Below are 14,578 nucleotides of genomic sequence, written 5' to 3'. Positions count from 1 at the left end.
GATAGCTAGTTCTCAAGGAAACAATTAAAGGCTTATTACTAGGTGGAATAAGGGACATATAATCAAGAGTAGAATAATCATGCAGAATACACAACAGTAAGTGACCAGCAAGTGATAGACTGAGTGCTACATGGGTACAGAGGGGGATCTTCCCATAGACTAGAATAGCCAGGGACACTGGTCACTAAGACAGCCTTGAGTTGCTCCTAGAATGAGTAGCATTGTGATAGGTAGCACAAAGGAGGGGTGAGCATGCCAAGGAGGGTAGCACTACTTGGAAGTGAGAACAAAGGAAGAGGAGGGTCTCTTGGAAGGGGGGAGGGGGAGAAAATCTCTCAGAATGATTAATCACATAATTTCCTAACTCAGATATCATTGTACCCATTGAGCTCAGTATAGAATGACATAAGCAATATAGTATTAAGATTAAAGCTGTTCACTTCCGAGTGAAATGTAAGTCTACTTAGCCTTGACCATTGGGTGAGGTGCCTAACTTCTGATACCTGTAAAAATTATTATACTTTCTTAGTGAAGGGATAACAACTACAAGCTTCTTAGGGTTACTGTGATACCTTGAAAGGACAGATCTTGAAAAGCTAAAGGTAACCTTCTATATGATCCTGTTATACCACTCCTAAGCATATATATGAAAGAATACAAGTCAACTTACAGTCAAGATACTTGCACACTTGTGTTTATAGCAGCACTATCCACAATAACCAAAACACAGAATCAGTCTAGGTGTCTACTGACTGACAAATAAGGAATATATATATATATATATATATATATATATATATATATATATATATGTATACACACACACACACACACACACACACACACACACACACACCATGGACTATTATTAGGCCAAAAGGAAGAGTGAAATTACATCATTTGCAGGAAAATGGGTGGAAGTGGAGATCATCATGTTAAGTAAAATACATCACTGAGGAAGTCAAATATCTCTTATATACAAAATCTAGCCTTTAGTAATGAAGTATAGGATTGTAAAAACAATTTCTGTTTCTGGCGAGATACTACAGGAGGGGGAGGGAGAAAGGAGAGAGAGTATGAGGGGGTGAATATGATTCAACTACTTTATACACATGTATAAAATGAAACCCATTGAAATTGTTAGAAGTTATGGGGAAAGGTAGTGGAGTTGGATTTAATGGAGGTACATTGTATATGTATATGGAAGCATCACAGTGAAACTCCTTTCTATGAATAATATATGCTAATAAGAATATAAAAAACACAGGGAGCTAGAATAATTTTTCCTGGGTTTCAATCCTGATTCACAATTACAGAACTTTGTTGCTTTGGGTAAGTGACTCAGTGTCTTATTGCCTCTGTTTGGTCATCTAGGATAATGCTGACCCCAGTTTCAGGGTAGTAAAAGGGTGATGTGCATCAAGAACATGGGAAATGACCAGCACACACTTGTGCATATAGAATAGTTAATATTGATACTTTCTTTTTTTGGGTCCGGTCGTGGGGCCTGAACTCTGGGCCTGGGCACTGTCCCTCAGCTCTTCAGCTCAAGGCTAGCTCTCTACCACTTGAGCCATAGCGCCACTTCCGGCTTTTTTTTTCTTTTTGCTTATGTGGTGCTGAGGCATCGAACCCAGGGCCTCTTGCATGCAAGGCAAGCGCTCTACCACTGAGTCACCTTCCCAGCCCACTATTGATAGTTTCTTGTGTACTGCAGTGAGGCTTGTTTCACTAAGTAACTGCTGAAAAGAGAAGAGAAAGAACCATGTTTAAATTCCAGATATCAAGTTAACAGGATAGATTTGATACTTAATAATATTGTTTATACTTATAGGGCACATTTCTTCTTGCTCATAGGACTGAATTCACAGATCAGTAGTCCTGCCTTTTTAAGAGATAGCCAATAAATACGTGATTTGTTGCCTAACGAGAAAACAAGGGAATGGGAAAAAGGAAGAGGAAGAGGAAAGGGAAGGGGGAAGGAAAAAGAAAAAGAAAAGGACAGGAGCAAGGGAGGGGCAGGGCAGGGAGGGCAGGGCAGGGCAAACATGTTCATGATATTTCTAAGTTCAAGTTGAGTATACTTTATCTGAAATGGTTTTGACTGTTTGCATATACATGACGAATTATCTTGGGTATCGAAATTAAGTATGAACTATTTATGCTTTCCATATACTTTATTAATATAGTCCCCCTTCTGTGTAATTGTACAGCAGAAGTTGTTTTTGGTGTACTTGAGGTTTGGCTACAATCCATCTCATCCATTGATTAGGTCACGTTGGGGTTTGATAGGTTTCAAATTTTGGAGCATTTTAGATGCTGGCTTTTTGGGTTGGGGTGCTTGGCCTCTGGATCTCCTCTGCTCCTTATTGTAGGGATTTTCACATATTAACTCCTCAATATTTGTGGAAGAAGTACAAAAAGCCTCAATGTCCGGTGATCATGAAACTCTTGCTATTATGGTAGCAGTATGTTTCATGAGCAACTGGGATTCAAGGATGTTTGAGAAATGCTTTGTTTAGAAGGAGGATCAAACCAATGAGCAGCTTTCCTTTGTTCTGAGACTTTGCAGTGGCTTTTCAAACCTCCCAGGAGTGCTGGTGGAGTGAGGGCTTGCCAAGCAATTACAGTCCTCAGCACTAAGGACCCGGCCTTTTATAGGACAAACATTTTGCTGATAAAGACATAGCTGGGACTTTACAGAAGTCATTCCCAAAACAAGTGTTGGGAGCTCCCTAATGCCAACAACTTGGATGACATAAGGTGGGAGGGGAGAAGAGGACATGTGGCTTTTGTTGAGTTGGGCTGGGCTTTAGAGGTGCCTTTAGGAATTTGCAGCATGGTTGAGCTGCTCTTGCTGATTGAGCAATTCAGAGTGCTTGCTGAGTAGAAAGGAAACTTCGATGCCATTCTGGCTTAGGTGGTGGATGAAAGAAGGAGAGATGAATAGATCCTTCCATTTGGTGCTGGAATAGCTCTGGTGGGTTCTCAGCCCCAGAGGCTAAGAGAAATGAAATGATATTTTCACAATTTATTTTCTAATTAACAGATGGCTCTGTTAGTAATCTCTGTGGGGTACACTGTGATATTTCAGTGCATTTATGCATTGCATGGTGATTAGCTTGGGTTATCTATAACCTCTAATATGTTTTATTTCTTAATGATAAAATATTCAAAGTCCTTTTCTCCAAGTAATTTTAGATTATACAATACAATAGTGTGGGCTTTAGTCATCCTTCTGCATAACTGTACAGCAGAATTTATTTCTTCTATTTGCATGTGACTTTTTACCCATTGGCTAGTCTCCTCCATCACCTTTTTCCTCTACCCTCCTTGTTCTTTGCTATGCACTATTCTGCTCTCTACTTCTCAGCTTCTTAGGTTCTCTACATCCAAGTGAACTATACGACATCTGTCTTTCTGTGCCTAATTTATTTCACTTAACATTATGACCTCCAGGTCCCATTTGCATTGTCACAAATGACAAGATCTCATCCCTTTTATAGCTAAATAATATTCCATTGTGTTTAATTACCCTGTTTTATTTACCCACTTACCTAGTGATGGACACTTAGGTTGATTCTATGTCTGAGAGTCCAGATACTTTTTTTTTTTTTTTTTAAAAACCTCTGTATTTCAAAATATATTTCATATAATTTGGGTTGGAAGAAGTAACATTTCTTTAAAAAAGGAAAAGAAGCCCTTTGACTTTCTACTCCCTTAGAGGTAAAATTTAGGTGGTGAAAGAAGAAGTATATAACTATAAATTAAGGTCCTTTATAAGAAGGAAGTAATTAAGAAAGTACAGTGGGAAAATGTTCCAGAGAAAAAATGAAGATGGAACTGCTGGATGCTGGGATGCTTAGGGACCGACCAAACACACACGAGACATAGGAAATTTATATTATAGGAAGTGCTTGCCTTGAAGGAAACAGAATGAGCCCCAGTGAGAACTTTGTAACAGCAACTAAGGACACAGAAGCATTGCTCTTCGCCTCTCTATTGTGACTTCCATCTTGGTTCCCAGCTTCAAAGCCAGAAAGAAGCCACAACTGCAAAAAAATTCAGCAGCAAGAAGTGAGAGGAACGAGGAAGGCAGTTACAAACATCACCTGAGCATTGTGTAACAACCCAAACTTGTTCCTGAAGCTGACATTCACAAGTTCACCAGCCTTACTACAAGGAAGTGGTGCTCATCTCAGAAAAGCTGAGATATTCTAAATGAAGTCTCCAACTGAGAGCTCAGAACAATCCTTAAAAATCTGGAGAGCATCCACACTCGAAGCTGGTTTTTCCTCCAAATTAGCAAATGCCTAATGTGTTTTAAACACTACATCTGGTGGCTTTTGCTCTAAGACTACAAAGCACTAGTAGAGAAAGCAAACCCAGATGTCATCCAGGGTGCTTAGTTATCATTGGGTGGTTGATTCAACCTCATAAATAATGCATAATGTGCCTACTCAACAGGGCTACCCTTTCCCAAGGGCTAGAACTGAAGCAATGAAGACTGGAAAGAGGAAGTGAGTCTTTTCAGACTTCCCTTCCATGTCCCCTAAATCATGACAGAATAAAGGGATGATCTCTGACCCTGTACTCCTCCAAGTGTGGTCCATGGACCTTCCATTCTAGGAACTGATAAGAATGGAAAGCAAGAGAAAGTGTTTAGAAATTTTTATAGGAGTTTGGCATTGCCATGACATTTTTATTGTATTGTGCACATTATTGGTCCACAGTGGAGGAAGGAAACACTGATCCTTCTCCACAGAGCATCTAAAAAGCACGAGGCTAACCTTAGTGTCCCCAAGTTCTCTGGCCTCTTGATACCAATGAGATTGTATTAACATCAAAACTTATGTGTTGCTAGTTCTTTCTGCCTCAGTGTTCATGCTGACCTTTGCTCCCCAGAAAATAGCTCATGTTTGTTCAAAAGCCAATTCCCACTCTCCAAAGGGGTGCACAGTCTCTTGTGTTCTAAGTACCACACGATCTGTTTCTCTGCTCTTAACCCTGGGCCCAGCTAGATGCCATGCAAGCCTCGACCTTGCCTTCCTTCCCTAGAGATCAGTTAGATATCTTGCCTGTGTAGAGGGAGGGAAAGGGAAGTTGATTTCCTGGGGTCACAAGAACAAATGGTACCCACAAAGAGACACCTCAGGGACTACTAGCCTCTCCTAGCTCCATTTCTAGTTAGGGCTGGCCAGTCAATCTCTGCATTCATAACCATGCAGTTTCCAGGAGTTGTCAGGGATCTATCAAGATGATTGCATTAGCTGGCCATTTTCTTTTGCGTTATATTGACACACATGTCTTGATCTTTACTCAGGATCTACAAAGCCTCTTTCATCTCGTGACCTGAAAGCTGTGACCAATGACGAAAGTGCAGGAAACAGAACTGTAACTTTCACAGTTGTAAGTTCCCCTCGTCTTGGGAGGTTGCTGAGAATGAACGCTGACAATAGCACTGAAGATGTTTCCATTTTTACCCAATATCTGGTGAGTCTTGACGTGTGTAGCCTCCGGGCAGGGCTGCATGTTAGGGCAGGGCAGCCTTCTCATTTATCTTTGTCCTGCTAAGACAAATGGGCCCCACTGCCCAGTCAATTACTCACTTCAGCTGGGCTGGCTTAAAATAGGACACATAGGAAGCACAAGATGAGACACAATTACCAGAGAAACATTACACTAGTTTCAACTCTGTGACTCATAAATACAAAGGGATCTTTGTATCAATAAAGTTGGGCATATAAGGAAATCCATAGCACAGTTGCTGGAGTGAATCCTGCATTATGTATGTATCTGTTTGTGTTTATATATGATACTTTATACACTCTTTAAATATGAATGTGTGTTTATATATGTGTGATGCATATCCAAAGCCAAGTGTTTTAAACTTAACTGGCACTTTCTTATAGAACTATCATCCACAACCTCCTTTTTAGATGTGTGTTTGTCAGTACTAGTGTCCTTGTTTAGCTTATTTTGCCCAAGGCTGGCACTACCCCTGGAGCCATAGCTCTACTTCCAGCTTTTGGCTGGTTAATTGAAGGTTAGACTCTGAATTGTTCACCCAGGCTAGCGTTGAACCTCAATTCTCAGATCTCAGCCTTCTGAGCAGCTAGGATTACTGGCATTATCATATCCAGGAAACATGAGCAGTGGGTAGTACTCACCACAGCAAATGAAGTGTCATGTTGAGTCTCAGGGATACACAATGGTGTCTGAGAGCCTTTGGTTCCTATGGAACAGGAGTTGGCTCCCATCTGGAACCTGGGCAGTTGCACAAGACAGGAGAGAGGGAAGTTTCATTGTCCCAAATAGGCCAAGGTGTTTGGCTCTTTTCCCCATGTAGCCTTTTCCTCTCCAGAGCAGAAACCTGCCATACCAATGGCCTTGTTTAGTGCTCTGACTCAAAAGACAAAAGAGAGATTGTTTCATTATCCACAGGCCTTTTAAACAAGGTATTGCCATGACTTGACAATTCCGTTCTCTTTAAAATAAGATCTTGGATATAGTTGCAGTCTACTGAATTCAATGCAGCTCCCTATGATTCCTCCACTTTTGAGTGTGGTGTGGAGAGAATTGATTATTTAAAACCTTGTTTCTTGTTCTTCATCTCCTGCTAACTACTAGTGACTGAGCACAAGTTCCTTGACTTCTAAAGCAGATGATCTGGATTAATTCTGTGGTTTAAGGCAAATTACAAATCCTTTAGTCCTTAGCTTTTCTTCTTCTTGTAAATGGGAAAAACAATAGCAATGATCAAGCATTCACCATGCACCAAACACTGTTCCTGATGTACTGTTGGAATTGTATTGTATTCCTCATCCCCCATAGACTTAGATCCTAAAATGTGAGAGTTCATACAACTTCTCCACAGGTGCATGACTTAGAAGCAGCAGAGGTAGGACTTGAACACAGAACCCATGATTATTGGTCATGTTCCTTTCAACTAAGCCATGCCTTCCTTCTAGTGTTTAAATATGAAATGGGACAATAATAGTAACAGATGTAAAGTGCTTAGCATTCCCCCATTGCTTAACTTAAGGCTCCTTTTCCCCCCATCAATTAGAAAATATTTTATTGTTTTTGTAGAGGTGATGTACAGAGGGGTTATGGTTACATAAGTTGGGCAATGAGTCCATTTCTTTGTGAATCATGCCACCCCTTCCCTTGCTCCCTCCCAGCTCCAATCACGAGTTGTATAGTTCATTTTCCACAGTGGCTAGTGAACACCTCTGGTATATTTGTTCACCCTCTGTCACACTTTTACTGTGCCCTCTTTATCCTCCCAAAGACCAATAAACTACCAAACAAGACAAAAGGAAAAGACAACAAAAACAGTGGCAGCAACTATACATCTTTCGTTTCCATTTCTTGGACTTCATTTTGTGAAATGTTATTTTATATGATCATGTACACATTAACTTAGGGACTTTAATGTGGAGACCACACCTTGAATGAATAGGAGAGACACAGATGATATAAAGATTTTATATCACACAGCACACCCAGAAGCTACAGTTGTACAACATTCAAGATGCTTGCGGATATAGAATGGAACACAAGGAACCAGTTCCTCTATTGGGCCCAGAACATGTTTCTGAACATGTTTCCCGAGGGGACTTTGACTTGGTAGGATTTAGACAGTTAGGCACAAGTTCCAAAGGGGCCACAGAGTGATGGAGAGATGATCACTGTGGCTTATCTGTACTGCCCCTCTGGGGCATCAGTGGGGTCAGTTACAGAGGCTGAATTTACTGTCTCTTTAGGAAGTGGTTGCCAGGAAGCCGTTGTTTAAGGTGAATATCAGGGGTGATGCTGGTCAAGAAGCATTGGATGTACAGTTTGACTTGTTGAATTGACACCCCTTGGTACAACTACTTAAAGATAACAACAATAATAATAATTAACAATAAAAGGTGACTATCTGGATTATGCATGTTGAAGAATTGGGGTGAAGGTTAGACCTGGAAATGGATGTCAAGTGTTGGTGCGCCCTGCTTTTGGGTCTGACAAAGACCAACTGATACTCAACATGGATACTGAGGTAAAAGGAAATGCCAAGAATAGCAAACATGAATTGGATGACAGCAAATGTTGATGTTATTATTCTTTTGTTCCTGAAAAGGCAAAAGACCCTTTCATCTTTTAGTAGGTGAAGGATGAGTTCCCCAAAGGAAAGCAATTTTCTGGAACATCGGTGTGTTTACCCTAATGTGTTATCTAATTGAATGAGTGGTAATGGGGTCATCAGAGGGGGGGTGACATCTGCTTCACCTTATAACCCATCCTTGTCCGTCTCCCTGCGGGGAGCTTCTCTGGTGTTCCCAAATGCATTTCCCTGGGCGTAATGAGAAGAGAGGGCTGAGGAAGGTTAAGGGGGCCTGCATCAAGTACTCCATCCTTTGCCAACGTACAGGCTGGAGAAGGAATGAAGCCTAGAGATGGAGATACTGAAGAATCCCACCCCAGCACTCAGAGCAAAGCAGACATGGTGGAAAGACTAATAATTATGAAAGCAGTTGAGCACTGCTGCAGCCCAAGGGAGGCATTTCCTAGTGTATGTCTGGATACGTTTGTAAGCTTGTCACTGGAATTCCCTGCCGACCCATGTCACCTCAATCACTATCAATAACATTTTACATCCAAACTGTAGCCCCAAAATAAGATCCGAAAACATAAAGATTTTACGTTTATATCAAGTAAGAGCAGAGCCTTGCCTTCTAAGTACAGCACAATGGGTATTAATCAGAAGGTTAGCTCTTATGTGCAAAAATGCACATTTTAATTTGTGATTTGGGAAGAGGAAGACATTTGTTACTTCCTTTTCCTGGCTTTTCCCTTCCCAGATTCTGTCTCCTTTTTTTTTTAACCTTCATATGAATATGAATCTCTGCCTAAAACCAGCAGTTTTATAGCCTGAGTTAAATAATTCCCTGGTCAGCTGTCAGCCATTTTTTCATGGCTCAGATTTACTGCCCAGCCACTTTAGAATATTTTGGAAAGTAAAAGAAGTGGGGAAGAGCTGGGCAGCGGTGGCTTACATTTACAATCTTTGCTACTTGCGAGGCTGAGATCTGAGGATCTTGACTCAAAGCCAGCTGGGGCAGACAAATTCTTAAGACATATATCTCCACTTAACCAGTAAAAATGCCCACAGAGAGTGTGGCTCCAGTAGATGAGCACCAACTATGAGTAAAAAAGCCAAATGAAATGCCATGAGTTCAATCCAAGTACTGACACAAAAAAGTTTGAAAAGAAATCATGGACAATCAGAAAAAAACATGAGAAAGTAAAAAGCTGTGTAACTGGTATAGAACATCAAATCTCAGTAGTAAAGCAATGCTTCAGGTCCTGGGTTCAATCTTTAGTGTGCCTAAAGGAATGTTTTTCTTTGAAATATTCAATGAAGACACTAACACATACCATAGGCTCTGCTCAGTTCTCTTCCATCTGGTTGGTGACAAAAACAAGGAATATTCAAAACAATTTTAATTTTTTGGCAGATTCTGGGCTTTGACCTCATGACCTTGAGTTTACTAGACAGATGCTTCATTATTTGAGCCACACCTCTAGCCCTTTGTGCCTTAGTTTATTTTTTCAGAGAGCCTCATGTTTTTGCCTAGCATAGCATCATGCCTATTTTTTTGTTGCTGTTGTTATTTGAACTTGCTAAGAAGGTGTTATATTGCTGAATCAGACCTACATCCTCCCCAGCTTTGTTTGGTGAGTTCAGGTCTTATTAACTTATTTCTTTTTCTTTTCTTTTCTTTTCTTTTTTCTTTCTTTCTTTCTTTTGTTTGTTTTTTGCCTGAGGTTGCCTAGAACAGTGGTCTTTCCAGCCGAGTACCTGTGTTTAAAGGAAACAATTTCCTACCTTCCTTCCTGCCTCCCTCCCTCCTTCCCTTCCTTTACTTTCCTTTCCTTCTTTCCTCTTTCCTTTCCTTTCCCCTCCCTCCTTCCTTCCTTCCCTCCCTCTCCTTTCTTCCCTCCCTCTCCTTCCTTCCTTCCTTCCTTCCTTCCTTCCTTCCTTCCTTCCTTCCTTCCTTCCATCTTTGGTGTTAGACCCTGAAAGCAACTTTGTCAAGCAGGTTCTCTACCCTTTGAGCCACCTTTTCAGTCCCTTTTTACATTGGTTTATGCCCACAGTAGCTGGTGTTACAATCCTTGTACTTGTGTTTCCTCTTGTCACTAGGGTGATAAGCATGAACTCGCCACTGCACTTAGCCACTGTGCTTCCCCTCTAGCTGGAATCACAGGCATGGATGACTATGCCCAGCCATTGGTTCAAATGGAGTGCTCAGGCTGGCCTCAAACTATGATACCCCAACCTTTGCCTTTAAGCCAGCTAGACTTAGAGAGGCTTGAGCCACTCTGCCCAGCAACAGAAAACAATTTATTTTAAAAAGAGCTCAAAATTGTTCAGGCATATGTAATGTATCAAATGGTTTTGATTACTGTTTGGCTTCCTAGACTACTTTTTCTAATCTCGAGTTAGTTCCAGCCAGTAACTTGCCAAGTATCCAACCGAGAGAGCCTTTAGGCAGTAAATGGTTTTGTCCTCTTTCACCCTTTTCCCAGTTCCTAGCTTTTTACCATCCTCAATGAGGGCAGGGTGGTGAAGGGGGAGACGGAGATGGAGATGTGAAAGGAGGGAGTTAAAGATGGGGTTAAAGAGTTAAAGATTAAGGTGGGGTATTGTTAAAAACAAAGGCATCATTTGCACATATAACCTACTTTCCTCTTGTTTGTGATGGATAAATGAAAATGACCATTTTTATCTATGGCTCTGGATGGAAATAGCTTAGGAAAGAAACAATCTATTATTATTTTTAATATCATACTTTGGCAGAATAATTGTGAGGAAAAAAGTTGTAGCGCCATTGCTCAAAAGATTTTCTTATCCTAGAATAAATTTGCTGTATTTTCAAACCATACCTCATCCATCAGCCTGCCAAGATAGGCAAGATAGGCAAAGTACCCGCCCCCATTTTTAAAACCACAATACTCTGTCTAAGCAAGCAAAGCCAGACTACTGAAGAGTTGGCTGAAAATCTTGTAACTTGAAGAATTAAGCATGTAAATATAAGGAGAAGGTAAATCACCAGTCCTCAAAATTAAACAAAAGCTTTTTTTTTTTTTTTTTTTTTTTACAAATTTAGGGAAATGACTGTTCCTTTCAAAGAATGCATGAACCAAAGAACTGAATTCTATAAAACATTGATCTCTTCCAAGTAGAACTCGAAGCTAATTGTGTGGTTTTCATTCCACTGCTTGTTGAGATAATTTAGATTCATTAAAAAGCAAAGTGTTCTGGTTTTGAGGTTTTATGATGCTCAGTCTCTTTTCTTTTCCTCAAAGCCAGTAATTGCATTTTAGCTGTTGTGCTGTTGTGGATAGGAGATCATCTGTTTTAGTGTCTGCCTGCTGCAGTGCGCACATACATACAAGTTTCCAAGGACATGTTTAGAAAATTATACAATCAATTCTGAGTTATGCATTTTATCTAATTACTCCTCCCAGAATCTGGGTTTATTGCTCCAGATAACATTTGTGTTTTAAGGAATTGTGAGCACGTTTCCCATAGGATAGAAATTAATTTATTACAACTTAATGGAAAGTACAATCAGCTTAATGGCTCATTAAGCTCGTGTCCTTAAATTTGCAGATGGAGAGTCAGTGTCTTCCTGTTACTGATTACTCTTTCCCACCCTGCTTTCTTGGGGTCTCTGCTTCAGTGGTTCTTACACTCAGTAGTCATTGTGACATTTTCCACCAATTTTGTTTTGACCATCACAATTGATTGAATTATGTGGAAAATATATTTAGATGTGTAGCAATTATTATATTGTGTCATTACTTAGTCATTTATTCACTGTTCAAATTGGAATTTAGCTGATGAGCCCTGATCAAATGACTGAAGAGCCAGATTTTTTTTTTTTATTAAAAGGGTTGGCTGGTTTTTTTTTTTTTTCATTCATTTCCCATGGCTGCCATAAGAAAGACCAACAAAGTTGATGACTAACAATAACAGAAATTTGCTCTCTCACAGCCTGGAGGCCAGACTCTACACTCCATTTCCTGGGCCTAAACCACGTGCTAGCAGGCTAAGTGCCCTCTGCAGAGACTCTGTAGGAGATTTCTTCCTTCCCTCTTCCCAAGTTCAGTGACTACTACAGCCATTTTCAGTGTGTCACTGCTCCAACTCATAACTCCACAGTCATGTGGCCATTCCTCCTCTCTCTTTGTAAATCTCCCCCTTTCTCCTTCTTGTATGGAGGCATGTGACTGCAGTGGGACCCACTTAATCTTTCAATCTCAGGATCATTAATCTAATTAAATCTGTAGAGTCTTTGCCATATAAGAGAACATCAACAAGTCCTAAGAATTAGGAACATACCTTTGTGAAACATTTTTTTTGCTTTTAGCCTATCACACTCATGTGTACTAACAAAGACAAGGTGTTTCATACTCCCTTCTGCTCTTTCCTAAGTATCACCTTTTGGTATGGTTTTGTTTGGTAGCTTTATTAAAAGATCTACACAATTATAATGGCATGAGGTCTGTCAGAATCCATTGTATAAATTTGGGTTGGAGCTGGATGACAATGAGTCAGGCCTGGAATCCTAGCTACTCAGTTGGTGGAGATCTGAGGATTGTGGTTTGAAGCCACAACAGGAAAGTCAGTGAAACTCTTATCTTCAATTCACCACCACCACCACCAAATTAAAAAAAAATGGCTGGAAGTGGAGCTATGGTTCAAGTGGTAGAGAGTTCTAGCCTTGAGTGAAGAAGCTCAGGAACAGGGTCCCAACCCTGAGTTCAAGCCTCAGGACTGGCACAAAACAAACAAACAAATAGGTTTGAACTTCTCTTTCATGAAGCACATTACGAGGATATGTTGCTGGATCCCTACATAGGTTTATGCAGAGATTGACTACAACTCGTGGATAATTATTTGGACCAGATATTCAGTTGCTAGAGATTCAATAGCTATCCATTACCAAATATCACCACTGAGGAAATTAAGTTTCCTGAAATGCTTCTTCTCCTTATTCTACCAAGAGGAACTTAACCTAGCCTTGGCTTTATTTTGCCTGAGTCCTAGGTGCTCTTTAACTGGTCTGGTCTGCCCTGGATCTCTTTTGTAAATGTTGATTCCACTGAGCCTAACTATTTTCTGCAGCCATGGTGGTGTGTGTCCTGGTAGAAAGGAGGAAGAACTCCCAGAGAAGAATCATTTCTCTGATCTTATCTTTAAGGAACAGGGGATCTTGATGTCTTCAGAGCATTAGCATGTAGGGCTTTTTGGTTAATCCTCATGGAACCTTAGTGACTTTGTCTTCTTAATTTGGCTGTCTGTACTCTTCTTTACTAATGAATATCTGTCCAAGATAGTTTTTTTTGGTGGTGTTGTTAGTTCTCTTTCTTTTGCTGTCTTGTTCAGACCTGTGAATTTGAACAAAGCATTCATATTGTGGAGAACCAAGTGAGTAGATTCTCTGTCTTGGTCTCTCCTTTCCTTGAGATATTTTGGTGTTCTCTTCAAAGAGAAGAGAATTCCATGGAAATTCCAATGCTCTGTTTGACATTGAAGCCACAGTGGGAAAGCGCAAGTGAAAGACTGGTCATAGGGAACTGTATATGGAAAGACTGCAGAATGAAGATGCTCTCCTAAGTGTCCGAGCCCTGCCTATGGGCTAAGTTTGCCCACTTCATTTTTATTGCCCTCAGTTCTGTCCACGTGTATTTTTATGGATGTTTGGAACATTTTTAGTAAAAAGTCATCAGATTCCATGTAGTCATTGATTCCATTAAGAATGATCTATTTAAGTTTCTGCTTCATCTCTGGATTCATTCAAGAGCACTCAAGATGGTGATTCTCAGCTCTATAAATCTATGTTTAAAAGCTTTTCTTTTAAACAGATGTAGGCAGACATCTGTCAGTTACCTTGGATCCCTCAAAAGGTGAAATTCATTTTCCTTTAATCCCACCCTCTTTTCCCTAGGGTCTTATGGGTCACTACTTGAATAAAAATATCACTAATGTAGAAGAACTGGAATACTTGCTTAATTGGCCATTTGTTAAAAAAAATAGTCTATCTATAGACTATCTATAGGTGACTTACACATATAATTCTAGCTACTCAGGAGGCTGAGATTTGAGGATTTTGAGGTATGACTCAAGTGGTAGAGTGCCATCTTTAAGCAGAAAAAGCTGCATAACAAAAGCTTGAGGCCCTCAGTTAAATTCCCAGTACTGCTGCATATGTGTATATGTGTATACACACAAACACACACATGCACATACACACAGTGGGTAGCATGAGCTGTCTGAGTTATTCCAAGTTTGGACAAGCTCTTTCCAACCAATTGTCCTGGTCTAGCCAGGCTACCAAGTGGCACTGGTCTGCCCTAATTATACTTGCCAATTGCCTTTTCCCATTACTAGGCTCCTTCAGTGTGTAGAATCTCGCTTTTCACACTGTCGACAGAGCTCTTGATAGTGGAAAAAGCAAGAACTGCAAAGGAGTTTGAAATGAAATTCTCATGCTATTTACATTTTCTGTGCCTTGTT

General features: G+C 40.3%; 1 protein-coding gene across 1 annotated transcript in view; it reads left to right on the top strand.

Moving 5' to 3' along the window:
* Positions 1-14,578, top strand: part of LOC138840692 (chondroitin sulfate proteoglycan 4-like) — a 60,648-nt gene that overhangs the window by 34,634 nt on the left and 11,436 nt on the right. Inside the window, exon 8 of the mRNA XM_070040956.1 lies at positions 5,324-5,493. Within this exon, the coding sequence (XP_069897057.1) occupies positions 5,324-5,493 (170 nt within the window). The remainder of the gene's footprint in view (positions 1-5,323; positions 5,494-14,578) is intronic.

The sequence above is a fragment of the Dipodomys merriami genome, unplaced genomic scaffold (genome assembly GCF_024711535.1).
Source record: "Dipodomys merriami isolate MVZ:Mamm:240054 unplaced genomic scaffold, mDipMer1.0.p SCAF_30, whole genome shotgun sequence".
NCBI lineage: Eukaryota > Metazoa > Chordata > Mammalia > Rodentia > Heteromyidae > Dipodomys > Dipodomys merriami.
The sequence above is the reverse complement of the archived record's forward strand: the minus strand, read 5'-3'. Positions and strand labels throughout refer to the sequence as shown.